This window comes from Pezoporus occidentalis, unplaced genomic scaffold, assembly GCF_034315485.1.
Source record: "Pezoporus occidentalis ecotype Australia unplaced genomic scaffold, CSIRO_AGI_Poc_V1 ctg7, whole genome shotgun sequence".
Taxonomy (NCBI): domain Eukaryota; kingdom Metazoa; phylum Chordata; class Aves; order Psittaciformes; family Psittacidae; genus Pezoporus; species Pezoporus occidentalis.
Genome location: NW_026916052.1, coordinates 4,650,108 through 4,667,054, shown reverse-complemented (window position 1 = coordinate 4,667,054; position 16,947 = coordinate 4,650,108). Strand labels below are relative to the sequence as shown.

Genomic DNA, 16,947 nt, shown 5'->3' with positions numbered 1-16,947 from the left:
TTTGGTCTTCATTAGACTTTCAGTGTTTTAAGAACTGAAAACAAAACAAACAGATTTTTTAGCTGATTCCCAGGACTGACTCTGTCTGCTGAGGGCAGAAACACCAGACAACAGTGTCTCTGTTTTTATTTCAGCACTTGTGTTACTGGACAGAAACAGAAGTAAAGCCAAACACAGAAAGAAATATAAGCCCATGTAGATAGCATATACTTCTAAATATATAAACTAACAAAGGCTGGATGAAATTATGTAGCTCATGAATGTCTACTTGGTTTACAAAAATCTGTGACAACTATTTTATTCATTGCTTGTTTAGGAACCATGCAGCTTTGTTAACTGTCTCCACCCAGAATATGAAAAGCCAAAAAAAGGAAGGAGGAAGTCTCTTTCTAGAACACTATTTTCAAGTTGAAAAACTCTTCCTCTTGAAAAAAAAAATACCCGTAAACATATTATGATTCTTTTTAGAACACCCTTTGAGGAAAGCTTTGTGGGAAGGGAGAACAACTTTTAACAAGCAGGTAGAGAAGCTGGAAAAAAAAACAAAAACCAAACCAATGTAAATCTCTCTGAACACTTTAACCAGGGCTTTCACATCTGACAGCATCACAGCTATTATACCTCAACGACATGTTCTGATACTATTTGGTGAGACTTTCCTTCTCAAGGTGTTCCCTATACATGAGATATGAACAATTCCTCAGCCGAGCTGCCCTAACTAGCTGAGCTTGGGCATCCGTTGCTTGTTCCCATCTCCTCTTTCCTAGTTTGATGAACATACAAATACTTCTGACACTTACAACTGTAGAAACAAATGATGAAACCTGGATACAACAGGAACACATATGACAGCTACAGGGATGCTGGGGAGGGACTCTTCATTAGAGACTGTAGTGATAGGACAAGGGGTAACGGGTCCAAACTTAAACAGCAGAAGTTTAGATTGGATATAAGGAAGAAGCTCTTTACTGTAAGGGTGGTGAGGCACTGGAACGGGTTGCCCAGGGAAGCTGTGAATGCTCCATCCCTGGTGGTGTTCAAGGCCAGGCTGGACAGAGCCTTGGGTGACATGGTTTAGTGTGAGGTGTCCCTGCCCATGGCAGGGGGGTTGGAACTAGATGATCTTAAGGTCCATTCGAACCCTAAATATTCTATGGTTAGATGATTCTATGAAGTTTTTTTCATTACCTTTCGTGATAAATTAAGATCAGCTGCTCCAGCATTAACAGGAAGTCAATTCATTAGAAGTTCGGCTAGACAGAGAAATATTGGGATATTTTTCTATCCAGCCCAAGTAAAAGATTCATTTTTTTCATTACACTGAAAGCAAGGAGAAAGTCAAAAGCAAGCTTGCCCAAACACTAGATTTTCACAGTTGTATTGTTATTCTGTAAGAATGGTTATGGAATCTTTATACAAAAAACAACCCAAAACCCCAAACATTTAAAATAATTATTTTAAGCTGTACTGCACATGGAACAGCACAGCATGCTGCACCTGCATAAATACTGGGCTGCAGTATCTTCAATGCAATCTTGCAAAGCATGTAATACTCATATCGTTGTAATAAGCACAATTATCAACTGATGCTACAGTCACTAGTCAGCTGTTCCCTGTAGCACAGGATTCCCTCCAAAACAGATGACTCAAGAACACTGTGTGCTGTTTCAGAGGACATCAAAATAATCATCAACCAAAAAGGAAACAGAGCAAATGAAAAAGCATTGCACTGCAAAATGATATCATCCTTCTGATTCTTCTTAAAGACAAAGCTTCATTGCTCTTGAAACCACCAAGTGGTCCTGGAGCACTTACCTGACTGGTTGTATCAGCTATACTATACTAGTTTGCCAGAACAGCACAGGCATGTTGCTGAGCATGACTTTCAGTTTTCTAGTTTGAAATCAATACCCAATAACCAACAAAACTCCCTTAGCTGGAGCAATGGGAGTATGACCTAAATCGCAACCTAAAAAGTTAAGCAAGTGTTGCCACTTTCAAGAGTGTTGCAAGCACCCCCTCTGCCACCAAAGACATCTTCTGTAAACATGCAAGAAATTATTTAGGCCTCAGCTGAATAACCTGAAAACCCACTGTTCTTCTCCTTTTTGTACTGAGTCACACAGTAAATCTGATTTTAAGTTGTTTCATTTTTTACATTTTTCAGTATTTAAACCAAGTATCATTACTTTGCTCTCAAGAAATTCTCTAGATCAAAACTTGGCTGTGACTGCAAACTTTCTTGGCATCACTCATCTCAGGGAACTTCCAGCAGACTTGCTTATCAATATAATTCTAGAATAGTCAGGAGGTTGATAAATACTCTCAATATAGCTTCTCCCAGGAATAAAACTAATGCCCATGATTCATCATCAGGTTGCTCAGCTTTGTGCTGACTACCACATCAACTTTCAGGTATAAGACAGTCCTCCAAGTTAGCCAGAATGATCCACCACTGAGTTAAACGCTGGGAAATGTTTTTTTTTAAACTCCACAAAATAATAGACTTAAAATGACAAAGACTTCAATGCCTGGTTTAAATTAAGCTCACTGTTCCACAGGTTTCAAAGTTTTATTTACACCATGGAAAGAGTTTAAGACTGAACAGACTCCTCCCTCTTTTCTTCCTATTCTCATTTCCAACTGACACATTCTGCTGAAGAATTGTCTCTGGGATTAAGAAAAGCCTTGGACTGAAGACAGAAATGATCTTTCTCAGAAATTAGCTTGTGGTCATACAGGTAGGGTTCCCCCCCCCCCCCCCCCCCCATTCTCTCACCACAATGACTGCTCTCTTCAGCACTGGGGTTTGACTCCAGGATCCTTTCAACAAAGCGTACGGGCTGCTAAGTGAGAACTAAAGAGCAGTATGAGACTTCGAAATGTGCTTGAGATCCCATTTCCCTCAATGGGAATTAGACAGCTAACTTATTTAAGCCTCTGAAGGTTCCCGTTTTCATTCTCCAACTAGGCAGTAGTGGTGCATTCACATCCCTGCTGTGTAGGTCAGAAAGGGGGGGGGGGGGGGTGTGTGTCTAATTTTTTTAGAGAGTGATGCTCACTAATGCTCATCTGTGCTCATTGGCCAATGTCCAGAGACATAAGCACCATTTGCTAAAATGCTTTATACACACACACACAAAAAATCTATCTAAAGCACAAAAATGCTATTAAAAATAAGATAGAAGAGGTTTGCGCTTGATTGTCTGCCTCTGCAATGTAATTCAATTTAGAAAAATGTTACTGGTGCAAATGAACTCAGAGAAAGGACATGACATTTTCAATACTGCTCTAGGTTATTAGATGGCATTAAAAATTACCTTTCCATATGAACCTTGTCCTAATACTTTCAGCAGTTCAAACTGAGAAGGATCTGCTTTTTCAAAACCTTCCTTCACATGATGACTGATGTCTATTTCCTTCACGATACCGTCTTCCTGCAAAGGAAACAACAAAAAAACAAAATCCCCAAATCAGAGCTGTTATCCTAAGGAAACACACAGTTTATTAAAATCTCATCTTCTACAATGCTACAATCAGGTATGAAATTTTGAAAAAAAGAAACAAATGCTTGTCCAAATTTTCCACGCGGCTGTTACTGGCTGGGGAAGGTAACATTATGACATCCAGGCTTGCTGCTTCTGTTTATTGACCCTCAAGATACAACTAGGTATAGAATACGCAAGCTGAAACACAAAAATATGCCCATCACAGACCTTGCTAGCAGAGTGGCATGCATTCAAATCTGTACTGTAGAAGCTCCAGCACACTTGTTTTAACAGACTTTCTCATTCTCCCCCAAAGCACCACTTAAATCCATCTTAAACATCCCCCTTAGTCTTAAGCAGCAATTCTTGAGCAGACAATGAAGACAAGGCGCAGCTAGAACCCTATTTGCCTCAAAGAATGGAAAGTAACTATCATTAACCCTCTAAATAGAAAACAAATTAACAATTTATTCATAAGGATTAATAAATAAAGATGTGAAAATGGGATGGTGGTGGGAGGCAGACAGACAAACACTTTCTTGTTTGCAGGAGTTAGCTTTAATTACTTTGGATTTTCCAGGTTCTTTTGTTAAAATATTTCCACTGTCAATAGATGCACCAGTTGAAATAGGACTTTCATCTTACAAACTGTGACATATGGCGCTTGTTTTAGTTGTTTGGTTTACCTTATTTTGGCTTGTTCCTCCAAAAAGAGAGTGACTAGGTCATGTAAGACCCAGAGGGACTACGCAGAGTTTGCAGCAACCCAGAAAGTCATTGAGCTGAAAAGAAACCTGGAAGAAAGGACCCGCTCTTCAAGGACACAGTTGTGAGAAAAGAGAATGCTTACACGCTTTTTTATTTCTGTGGTGTTTTGTGCACTTACATTTCAGTTGTTGGGTGTTGGTTCAGAAAAATTGCTATCACTTTCTATCCACTGTAGTTTATCTGATGCACGGTTAGCATTACCCTAATTGCTCTTTATACTGTAGCTCCATCCCTCCTCATCTCTACACTGCCTCTTTGCACTCACGTGCTTTGGAACAGGGACTATATCCTCCTCTCGGTTTGGAAAGCTTCCTGTACTTTGTGCGTGCTACCAGAATCATGGAAAATAATCATCATCTCACAGCAACTCATTTTTCTGATCCCAATTCCTCTAGCTTAAGGTTTGCCTGAAAGGAAATGCTTGAAACCAGTTTTCCCAGATTTAAAGGTTTTCAAAGTACAGAACTGCCAGGATCTCTCCTCTTGTTTATCTGGCTTTAATTACTGTGGGAGACAAAGTATCTCTTGCATGTTAAAAATATTAATGTTTCATTTTTTTCTAGGCGAGAAAAACAACAGTAAACTGATACAGATTCTATACACACTATTAGCTGTTTCCCAAGGAAACCAAGTTCTGAAATGATGAGCTTTCATACTGCGTGACATGCATCTTTAGGTAAACTGCCTATAACTAAGAGACTTGCACGCTGGTAAGAACATTATTTTGAGCTTAGCCTACCCTGCCACGTTACACCTTAGATAAAGTATCTGGACTGGATACTTAGGTAAAGTATCTGTAAGCATCTTGTTCAGTGGTTATTCACTAAGGCTAAAAATTACTCCCCATGGGCTCAGGCTTCTGGACCACCTCTATACTGAAGCTTGTATGTTTGGAAGTTTGCTCTCCTGTGAGCACAGGAAGAGTTTGAGGACTGGCTTCTGCAGGTCAGTCTCTGTGTGTGGACAACCCCCTGACAACTGTCGTATGATGAAAAAACTGCATGATATTTTCCCAACTCAGTGCACCTGATCGCTATTTCATTATTTTGCCCATCTGTGCTTTGCACAGAAGCATAGCACAGCAAGGACCATCCGCTGCAACCATGCAAAGCAGCACGTGGATTCGAATTCTGAAATGCATTTGGGAGACAAAGCTCTGAAAAAAAAGCAGCTAACCCCAATTTTACGTACACCAGATATCTGCCTCAGATTTACTTCTCCTTTGAGCTGACACCTTGATCTCAAAAGCTGTGGATGAGATCTACCACAAACAGCAAACCTCTTTTTAATTAAGTTGGACTGTTTTTCAACCAGCTACATTTGCAAGTTTAAATCATGAGCGAGCTTCAATTTGTCCATTCACATTACTCATCAGTCACAGGCCTACAACCTTAGGCATGTTTTTCATTGTACTATTAAATTTAATAGTACCTCTTTAGGTTCATAAGATGTGCTCAGTTACAAGAATATATTGAAGGCATTAAAGTGATAATAATTCAGCTTGCTGGAAGAATGCTTAAAAAATTCTAGCATTCCCAGAGAAACAGTATAATTAATTCATAACTTGAAATAAAAACAGCACTTTAATTACATGCATCTTTAATTAAAATCTCAGAAAAATATTATTTAAAAGGAATGGGACCAAACACAAAGCCTGGCAGTGTTTAGCAGAGAAGCACACATTTTAAAATTGAAAAACCTTATAGTACACGACTTTTCCAATCCTAACTATTCTATGATTCTATGATTGGTTGGAGGGGCTTCTGGGGGTCATCCAGTCCAATACTCGTGCCCAAAATATCATGGATACTCGATCAGACCAGCTGTTTTTTGTCCACTGTGGTTCTCAGTGTCTCAAAGAGGCTTGAGCCACTTCCTAAGGAAGATTATTCTCTTTTGATTTGCCTAGCTCAGAAATGCCCACAGCCGTGTTGAGCTGCCTGTTTCACAGGTCCCTGGAGGAAGCAGGATATTTTTCTAGGAAGGCAGGATTTCCTGTGGATTTCCTGTGGTCTCCTCACTAAAAATGGGCAGCAAAGCAGCACTGAAAAAAAAGCATGCCAACTCTTTTTCACTGATCATCACAAGTGGTGTGTTACTTGTGAGCTCTCCAAGAGGCAGACAATATTTTAACTATTATGACAAATCCACTTCCACTGGAGAAAAAAGCCAAACTGTCAGTACTTGGGACTGAAGATGGACATATGCATTTGCAAACACGCATCTGTTTGCCTTGCATGTATTTCGATATTCTTATTACTTATTTTCCTGCATGAATTCTGGAATGACTTCTGCTTCCTTGCTTCAGTAAAAAAAAAAACTTCCCCTACCATTTATGGTTTCTGAAGTCTCCCTGTATTAAACTGATATGGAATGTGGCATAATTTTTCTCAGGTACTGATGACCAGAGTGAAGCCCAAACCACTGGAGCATAAGCATCATGGGCAGATCTTACAATTATTTTTGCTCTGAGTTGCATCTTAGGGACTTCTCTAACATGGAGGTTTTTCACTAGTCCAGCAAGTGCAGCATTAGGAATTTGCATAAGAACAACAAAACTGAGGCAAGAGATTCACAATACAGACAAAGCCTGCACACTGAAGAAGCTGTTTTGATGGAAAGAGTTTCATTCTGGAATAAAACATGAGCCAATTTGCAAAGTGGTTTTGATCAGTGAAGTTGGTGGAGTCAAAAACGAATGTTCCATAGTTTCGTCTTGCAACAGCTGTGCACAGCAGCCTGGGCTCTTGCTCCCTGCTGACTTGTCCCAGTGCTGCATTAGTGGGAATGCATGACTTGATGAAGCTTAATCTTTTCTAAACTTCTCTAAATATTTATGTTTGCACAAAAAACATCATTCTGTGACAAAAGTGAGATGGATGTTCTTGGCAGCCTGAAGAAAACACATGATCGAGCATGGGGAAGGACTAAGGGAGGGAGGTTAATGAACTGGAATACATGATGAAAGAGGAATGGACAGTGCTTCTTTGTGGTAATAGAAGAAAGACCTATTCAGGGCCTGATTTCATATTGCATTATTTACTTAAAGACATCCCTCCGTGCCCCCAAGTTTGCAGAAGTTTTGGACACACAGGTAACCCAGTATTTGAATGGAAGAGCTATTCTGATCTCCTTTCATTTGGGACATTGAAGAAGACAGACTCTGATCTTACTGTGTGACTGTGGATGGCACAGATACATCTGGTTCAGTGCTTCCAGGAAGCAGCTGTTCCCTGTAGCACTGATCTCAGATCACTTCCAAGATTTCCTCATCCATCCAAGATTTTCCTTGGAGAAAGAGACGAGCTAATGCTCAGTAGCTGTTGGAGAACAACCACAGAAACCTCTTCCAACTGCAACAATACTTCCTGACTCACTGTCACATGCCTGAGTAGGATTGGGAAGCACAGGAATATAGACCTGGGAATGGATTACAAAAAGTCAAGCAGGCTTTCCTGGAGTGTATCTCCTTTCAGCCATACAACCTCTCATCTTGCCTGCTTCACAGCCTCTCAGCAAAAAATTATGGAAGGAATACCTCTTAGAAAACCGAGAGGCTTAGCAATCCCTTTTGGAGTCTTCTCTGGCTCCTCCCCAGCAGATTTCTAAAGAGCAGAGCTGAGGACATCCTCAAATCCAAAGACCACCTTAATTATACCCAATATATTTCAACCACATACAAAAGCCTTTCTCGCCAAGCTTTCCTGAAATGGTCTGAAGCATGTGGAGAGAGGTCATTCTAGAATCGGCTACTTTTAGCAACAGACAATTTTATGCAACCATATCTATAGGAAAAAATTACAGCATTAATGTACGACGATTACTGCTTTTCAAAATCAGTAAGACAGGACTCTCATTTTTATTCCTTGCCTGGCCATCTCCCCAGTTGCACTAGATCAAGACTGCCATGCATGTATGGCTGTAAAGAGCAAGCTTAATTTTCCAATGAAATATGTGCAGGTCTGATGTGCAAGTTCTCCAGTCTTCAGATCTGTTGGGCATGTTATAGGGCCTAAGGTCAATTAAGAAGTGAATTAAAATGTCTAAAAGGAAATAGGAAATAATGATAATTTTAAAGAGAATTTATTGTTGTTTGAGAGAATTAGTCCATAGCATATGCTCAACAGAGAGACTTCGTTACCAGTCCTACTATCGGCAAGTTACCACTTCATATAAACCCAAATCACAACTATTTAACTTCCAAGTAACACAGGCAACACAACATTTCAAAATAATACGGTCCATTAGGAAAGCACATTTTAAACTCTGGTAAGGGAAAAGTTAAGACAGGATATATCTGATAAAGATGAGGCCAGGTTTCCATCTCTGTCTCACAGGTTCTAACCTGGCTCAACCCACAGGAGAGTAGTTTTTGTCAAGACATAAGAGGCTATTCAAATGCTGCTTAGTTCAGGAAATGAATTGCTGGCCTGTGTTCAGTTCTTTGAGGACAAGTATTCACATTAAAAAAAAAAAAAAAAAGTATAGGAGCATTTTCATTAGCCTCTTCCCAGCAGTCTCCAGCAGCTGGAGTAAACTTTGAAAAAGAAATCTTCCATTTTAAATAGTTAGTAATCCAAGTTCTGGCTTTTGTTGTAGTCTGGAAAGATGTAAACTGAGCAACAATACTACAAATGGGTCTGGTTGTTTTGTTCTCTACTGTCAAATTAATATTTGCTTTAGCAACAATGAATTGGAATTACTGAGCCCTTAGAGAAGCCTGTGGAATTCACTGTGAATTTACTGGACATTGTGCTAGGTCTGTCTTTGGTTTTCAAGCATAAGGTTACCTACCTTCTCAAAAGGTCATATATAGTTAAATAATACACAACGATTTTTAGAGAGCCAGGGATTTCTTCACCACAGCTTTCACAAATGTGAACAGAAAGTGTTATCTTGCATATGGAATTCTATTAAACAGGTGAAAGCTTAGTGGAAACCAAAAACCTCAGCATGGTTTCTGGGGAGTAGAACGTTATCAGTCCCTGCTAAATTCAGCACGTCTTTTTCCAAAGAGAACCTATTACACTCTCTTCGCACTTCTCACCAGCTCTCATTTTTTATCTTACATTTTAAGTTTCCTCTCTGCAATGCACGTCTCTACAGTTGTGGTTCAGCTGAAATCAAATGAACTAAATGTGAAGGCAAATCACAGCAAAGGCAGTGAATACAATCTGCTGGATAGATAAGCAAAGCCTATGAATTTGAAGTTTGAGTATCTGGGAAACCTGGGCTCAATATTTTGTGCTATCAGACTTCCTAAAGTGTCTCTGATGAATCACTTAGGGCTGGATTCAGCTAAATAAATTCAAGTATTTACAGTGCAGGAAACAATGTTTTGAAATAATTGTCTAGGTTTACTTTGCAGTCAATAGACAGAAGCAGACACTTCATGAATAAGAGATAAGATGAAGTCACATCCTAACAGTGCACATTTCTCTCTGCTAACAATGAAGAAAGCCTAAGATAACTTGTTGAGATGGGGCTTCTGCAGTTGCATGAGGTGAATTCATATTTACTGCAAAATTTTGTAAACCACAAATAGACTACTACTGTAGATTTTTGATGGCATTAAAAAGAGGCGTTTGCAGATCCATGCCATGAAATTATTTAACAGAACTTCCACCGAAACTAAATATTTTTCAAAAGAACTTGGATACTTGAAGCATCCAGGCACCTACAAATACTCGAAGGTGTTGGGAATAATCCAGTTACCAGGATTTTGCAGCTCTGATGAAGTAGGCATTATTTCTACATCCTCCCCTGTTTGAAAAATAAGCATATTTGCTTTTTGTTATTTCATAGGAATACCGTGTTAATTAAGGAAAGAAAAAAACAGTGAAATTATACTGCAGTAATGGATGGAAAAATAATCTGAAATGATTCCAGTAATACATGATAATGGGTGACCTGCAAACGGTTTCTCTTTAAGTTCAGACTCGGACACCTTGGCCTTGGAGATCTTTATTTAATGACTATAGTGTCTTTACAGACTCAGTTCCTGACTAGGACAAATATACACAACACAATGACTTTGAAGTTGGATGAGGAGAACCATCTTCTTATTCAAAGTGCAGATACACATGAAGCAGAAGGAGATGCCAATTCTTGATCTTTCAACTCTGGACTCAAATTATTAGCCAGGGTAACTCTAACCTTTATGCTAATTCTGGTGAAAACTGCAATAGTTTATGTGGATTGGAGAGTAGAAAGGGCTCATTAAAAACAAAACCAAAAACTCTACTGAAGCAAGGGGTTAAAAAAAGCAAGCAGAACAAAAGCAGAACCATCTGGTCACAAAAAATACAAACAGTTGGCCAGCCTTACTCATACAGCAGCACTCTACAAATACTCAAATACATTTGTGAACTTTAACAGAAACGGTCTTAAAATGAGTCACACCATTAAAGGACAAAGAACTCAGCTATACTGCTTTAAGCTACAATAAATAAGAGCAGGAACATTTTCATTAACATCTTACTTGGCATGGTTTACAGGTGTGCCTTTGGCCTTTACATCTCAGAAGACCTGTAAGGTCCACCACAGACTGTTTCTGCTGTGGAAAAGGCAAAAGAAGAACACTTGCTGCTCATTCACTACGGAACTAACTGCAAGTAAGTCTGGATCTGGTGCCTAGCCCTCCCAGGAGTGCCGCTGCCTCCCACCACAGAAGCCTGCTCACTGTGCTGCCTGGCAGCTGCTGCAGTGTGCCAGCCCTCAGTGGGAAGTCCTAATGTGATGGCAACCCATTGTTCATGCACTTCCATGACAGGGTAAAGCTAGCCCCACATCCCTGTGTCCCAGCTTTCCCTCTGTAAAATGCAGGTAAGCCTATCTTCCATTTTCATGGGGTTACTGGAGTATAAGAGCCCTGGAAAAGCTATGAACTGCACAGAGACTATGATATTAGGCTCAGATAACAAAGAAGGCAGACAAAAAGGTCTATCTGTTCAGGATACTATTCAAGAAATACAAATACTTTCAAATATGCTCCAGTTCCATTATTGCTGTACTCAGCTGCTTCACAGAATAGGAAAAAAAGTGCCTGATGTTTTACTACTGCATTTGAGTGTGAAATAAAACCTCCAGCTGCATTAGGAAGATAAAATGCTTAAACAAAACATATTTGCAACCATTTCCCCACCATTTCTCGATCCAAATAAAACACTGCTCACCATAGCAGTGTAAATGACACCACAGCCCAGTAAGTAGAAAATGCTGTAACAAAGCCCTGGAGTATTTGCATGGCGATTTGAAAGAACTGAATCATCTTTAATACGAATAGTACAGAAAAAAGATCAGGTTTTACCTTGAAATGTGAGGAGTAATGGACAAAAGGCTGTAATAGGAGATAATCACATTCAAAAGCGCTGGATTGGTCAGTTCAGGAAAAAGAAGTCTGTTGTTTACAAACCACTTGTAGGGTTTGGTACTTACCATCTTTTCTCTAAAAAGAATACTAGCCTGCTAGCACATTTCGCAGCCTCCCATTAATTAATTTAAGCATCCGCTAAGGGTTCAACCAGCTTGTACTTCACAAACTGGAATACTGTTGCTATTACAGTTGCTATTATGTTAGGAAAAAACATGCTGTAATGAGGTTAGTTATCTCAGTGGCAGTTTACAGGCAGAGAATTAATAGGGAAACGGATTAATGTGAGGTCATTACGGAATCAGGCCAAATACAAATTAGTTTTAATGCCTCTGTTCACAGTCTGGAGCATCATAGAAGGCACTGAATGTGAGAGAGTGATGGAGCTGAATCAGGAATGGAGATCTTGTAAAAGAGAAATTCTAGAGAAAATAGGACAAGATTTAGCAACAACATTGACAGGGGAAGAAGATGTGGAGGGCAGAGAGAAAAGGTAGCATTAAAAAGGACACTGAACTTTCAGGTCAAGGACAACTGTGGTTTGTCTCTATGCTAACAGAGAAGTAAACTGAGAGAAGACTGGGAGAAAATTGTTTTCACTCTGCAAACTACCATGATAGTACATACATAGTACATAAAGTGATATCATAATATCACTGTAATAGTAAACAACTTCAAATGCAATTTTTTCTCTTTTATGCAGCAGCTTAATGCCATTTAAATACCAAGCCACCCACTTGGGCTGAGGAAGAGAGTGCAAGCATACTTGTATATACTGGAGAGATCTGATATATCAGAACTGCTCCCAAAAGAAAGGGTGAGAGCACGATGGGGACCAGGCTTTGCTGCACAGCTAGAGCCCTGGGGGCCCAGCCTTACCCAAGAACTCAACTGGGCCACCAAAACACAAATGAATGCTGCGGATCCAGGCTCTGCTTATTCATGTAGACTCTGGCTTTAATGCTTTAACTTCTGCAAGAAGCGCACAGACAAAACAAAACCATTGTTACACAAAGCGCCTGACAATGCTTCACCTCATGCTGGGCTCCAGTTTCATGGGCAAATATTTAACAAGGGATACCGGAACTGCATATTTACCTCTTCAGATGTGTACTTTCATTAGGTCCATGGCTAAGACCCAGGTCATTATTTGCAGAAGTATGTATTTCAGTGCCTAAGAACTGTTACCACGCACAAGTACTTGTCTAAACAGACTTTCAGCAGCCTACTGGAAATCTAGCCCAGGAAAAGGCCCATTATGTTTTGTGGCTTAGTGAACTATTAAGAAGCCTCTAGTTTAATTTGTGTCCCTCAAAGATTCACATGGTGGCTCTCCAAGGAACAAGCTGCTGATTACCACACATCCTCTTTTCTGTGAAGGTAAATACTGCTTACAATGACAATGTTATACAGCACAAAACAGTGGCATATATTATGTATGTACATCACACTGAAAATACGTGTATTTTAGGAATGAGAATGAACAAAATGCAGAAAATCCACTGGAATGCAAAGAAATACCTTTACCACGCTGTTTGGAAGACTCCATTTTGAAGAGGTCAAACTGCTGCACCAGTCTTGCCCTTTTGCAGAGATTTCCAACATATAAGGTGTTTTTGCACAATAAAAGTGCATGTGTGATAAACTTGTTGGTTCTCAGCTGATTGGGATCTTGATGGCTTATCATTACAGCTTCACAGCTGCAATAATTAAAAGCTTTGCATATAACATGGCAATGCCAAATTACTAAATACCACCAGACAGATTTTCTAAATTTTAATTATTATTTATAAAACAGATATATATTTGTGGAAAAGAGCCATTAAATGAATATGCTCAAATACAGAAATGGATCAACAGCAGTTCAGGCAAAGCTGATCCACGGTCTTCCAAAGTCTGAAAGTACTTCCAGAATAGGAGTCATCCAAACATATGCCTTTGTCTGAGGGAGCTGTCTAAGCTTCTGTACAGCTGACAAGAAGTGGATGCTCTTAGGTTTTGCTTTTAATCAGAGAAAATCAGACTCTTAAAACAGGACTTAGTAAATGTGCCCCTTTTCTCTCTGCTGAATGTAAAGGAAGTCTGAGCTGATAAGCTGAGATACAGATTAATTCTCCCTTCCCACCTCCCTCCATGAATCCTTTAGCATTGCATAGAACACATGCACTTTTCAAAAGATGGACAGTGCATTATACTGAATATTTCCAGGCCAGCCTTTGATCAATCCACCTTTTTCACTATGGGTTTTCTACAGTCTCCAACAGACAATGTGAGATGCTCCCATAGTTTTATTTTTCTGGCTCAAAGAGATTTATTGTGAATCTCAATGGTTGTGTGTTGTAAGGAGCAAACACAGAGCCTGTATCTGTTCAGGCCTGCTAGCCTTGGCAGATATGTAGGACAGTCTCCTGCTGGCCCACTAAAGTAATCCAATCCCAAAGGATAAGCAGACTCTGCAGTCCCCTTTGCTGCAAACTGTAAATAGACAAGGTGGAGAGAGAAGACCAACCTGTATCTACTGTCCTACTGAACATATGGATTTGTTCTTAAGTGATTATAGAACTACACCTACAAAAAGACCATAGCACAAATATCTTCATTATCTCTGAGCCATCAACAGAAAGGTGCATAGTGCAACTCCCATAGGCTCTGCTGTAAGTGTATCCCCACTGAGCTGGAGGAAATTAAAAGCCAGTCTACAGTGAACTGTGCCAAGATTGTTCCTATGTTCAGAGCAGGCACAAAGCTTTTTGGGACTCCTTGGGGAGGCTAGCCTTCCATTCAGAGAAAACTGAATGGCCACAGACTGAAGGAATTCTTCCTATTTTACTTTCAATATTCAAGTATTGCTTCAGTTAGTGACCTGAACAAAGACAAACAAACAGCAAAATACAATGCCACACTTCACACATGCATAATGCAATTTTACAATATCAAGCTAATAAAAGAAAAAAGCTTTATGATGCTTCGTATGACGGGCACTCATACCACACTGGTAGTCAAAATCACCAGCTGGCTCCACTGGGCTGCGATGCCAGTGAAATCCTTAATGCAGCTGGGAGACAAAATGATGAAGAAGAAACTGATGCAACAGTATAATCACTGAGTTCTTTTTCCACATAAAAAAATCAGAAGTTCACTTGAACTCAGTACTCCTGTACAAAACAGACGACAGCAAGCAACAGTTACTGCTGTTCCTTTGCAGATAAGGTATTTACTGCGCTCCTCAGTGAATCCTAGGCAATTAAGTCTGCAGTAGGTTGTACCCTTTATACTGAGTCTTATTTTACAACCCTAACCAACTAGCCACATCTGCACCACTTTTTACTATATTAATGTTTTATAAATAGCATGAAGACAGTTAAATGCTAAATGGAACAACTGAATCAATCAGTAACAACAGGAAGCTAAAATTATGGACAAAGGAAAACTAGACAATACAATCAGAAGATGAGAAATGAAAGCCAAAGAGGAAAGCTGAAACCACATGAAGTTGCACTTCAAAGAAGGGCTTAATGAAACATGCAAGTCCAGTGCTCATTTTTTCTCCCCATTTGCCCTATGATAAACAATGTGCAATGCCACATTTTTTTCCAAGAAGCCATAGGAGGTAAAGTTTCTGTAATTTAAGCAATATTGTGAGAAAAAAAATCTATAATGTAAAACACAATGAAAAGCTGATTACAAATTGACACAAGTTTTGCATTGTTTGTATTCCTAAAGTTATTTACATTTAAAACTGTTCTTTTTCATGGCCACAGTGTGACACTACACAGCAGGGTCCCAGTGTGCCAAAACAGAGTTGCAGTTTGCTTTGTTAAATGCTCAGTTTTCTCAAAAACATTATTTTTGGACCGTGTTTTTTCTGATTGATTTTCAATGTTCAAAATGCTTCTTTACCCATAAAGACAGAATAAAATGACATCTGCTATCCTTGAATTTATAACTGAAACTTTCTGTACAGGGCAATATCAAAATCTTTAGTCCTCATAAACCTCCTTATGCTTGTGAAGATACACATGGATGTCATCAGTGAGTTTGCATTAAGCTACGTTACTGGATCTATCTGAAAAGTAAAGTAACATAAGAATTATAGCCCTTCACAGCTGCAATATCTAAACTTCCAGTTATATGAAGCAGTAAGTAAAGCTGGGTGACATACAAGACTGCTGTGTAAGTAGTCTTCATTTGGAGGTAAAAGTGAAGTAAAAATTCACATCAGTTCATTTCTGTAACTACTTTTATGCCGACAATCTGTAACTACGTTTTGAGGACAATAATGGTTGAGTAGATGCGCCTATAACTAAGATTCCTGGAACTGCAGAGAGCAGAAGAGCAATCCAAGCCATTTTTCTCACAGTTAAGGGTACTGAAAATAGAGCCAGCCTTTTGTACACAGGCTGCAAGTTGACCCAACATACACCATTATAGGAAATGCACATTATTTCCAATTATTAACAAGAAAATACATATTATATAAAGACACATGTATACTGCGTTTTATCTGGAACAAAATCAGAAGAAAATTAGTTTTATTTTCTATTGAAAATTATCTAAAGATTTAAGGAGCCCATCACATACTATCAGCCAAGTTAGCTCCTGATCACCTCTCCATCACTAGTCACCAATGAAAGACATAATCCCTTACAGTGTTTTCTTCACCAGCAAACAAGCAAACCAGGTTCCTCCCTGCCCTACCTGAAAACCTCCTGCCTTCCTTCCAATACTCCTGTCTCAAAAATTGGGTCCCAAGCAGAGTCTGGGAGAGTGCCAATGGGAGCAGTACTCCTGGGTTGGGCACAAGCAGCGCCTGGATGCAGCTGCAGGTCCCCACATGCCATGCCAGCCTTATGAAGGGCATGACAGGGAGGTGAGTGGAGCAGCTGCCCTTCAGCCCCTCAGCAGGATCCCCAGCCCCAGAGAGGCTCAAATAGGTCTCCAGCTTCCCTGTGCTCAAGGAGTTGTAACCAGTCTCTTAAATCCTGACTCAACTAAGCTGCAGGTGACTGAGGTTGCAGCTCACATAACATTCATGAAGTGGCATTCACGAAAGAAGCCAGGATGTGTTGTAATTGTGGTGAGCTCTAGGAGAGACATAAGGCAAAACACACAGGGCATGTTCCAGTAGCACAGGCTCGAAGCAATGACAGAAGGGCTCAGGTTGTAAAGAGTTGCACTAAGCAAAACTGACATAATCTCCCAGCTACACAACTGTTCCAACACTGCAGGGTAATCCCTTGGCTATTATAAGTGCCACAGAAATCCTGAGCAAAGGCAACAAAGAGGTTTGTAATCTGTGTGAACACTGCAGACGGGTAC

The 16,947-nt window shown here is 39.8% G+C and overlaps 1 protein-coding gene across 7 annotated transcripts in view; it reads right to left on the bottom strand.

Moving 5' to 3' along the window:
- Positions 1–16,947, bottom strand: part of RPS6KA2 (ribosomal protein S6 kinase A2) — a 296,460-nt gene that overhangs the window by 94,158 nt on the left and 185,355 nt on the right. For all 7 annotated transcript variants that reach the window (XM_062641935.1, XM_062641934.1, XM_062641936.1 and 4 more), the window contains one exon: positions 3,321–3,437. Coding sequence is in view for 4 of the 7 variants with exons in the window: in XM_062641931.1 (XP_062497915.1) it covers positions 3,321–3,437 (117 nt within the window). In the remaining 3 variants the exon portion in view is untranslated. The remainder of the gene's footprint in view (positions 1–3,320; positions 3,438–16,947) is intronic.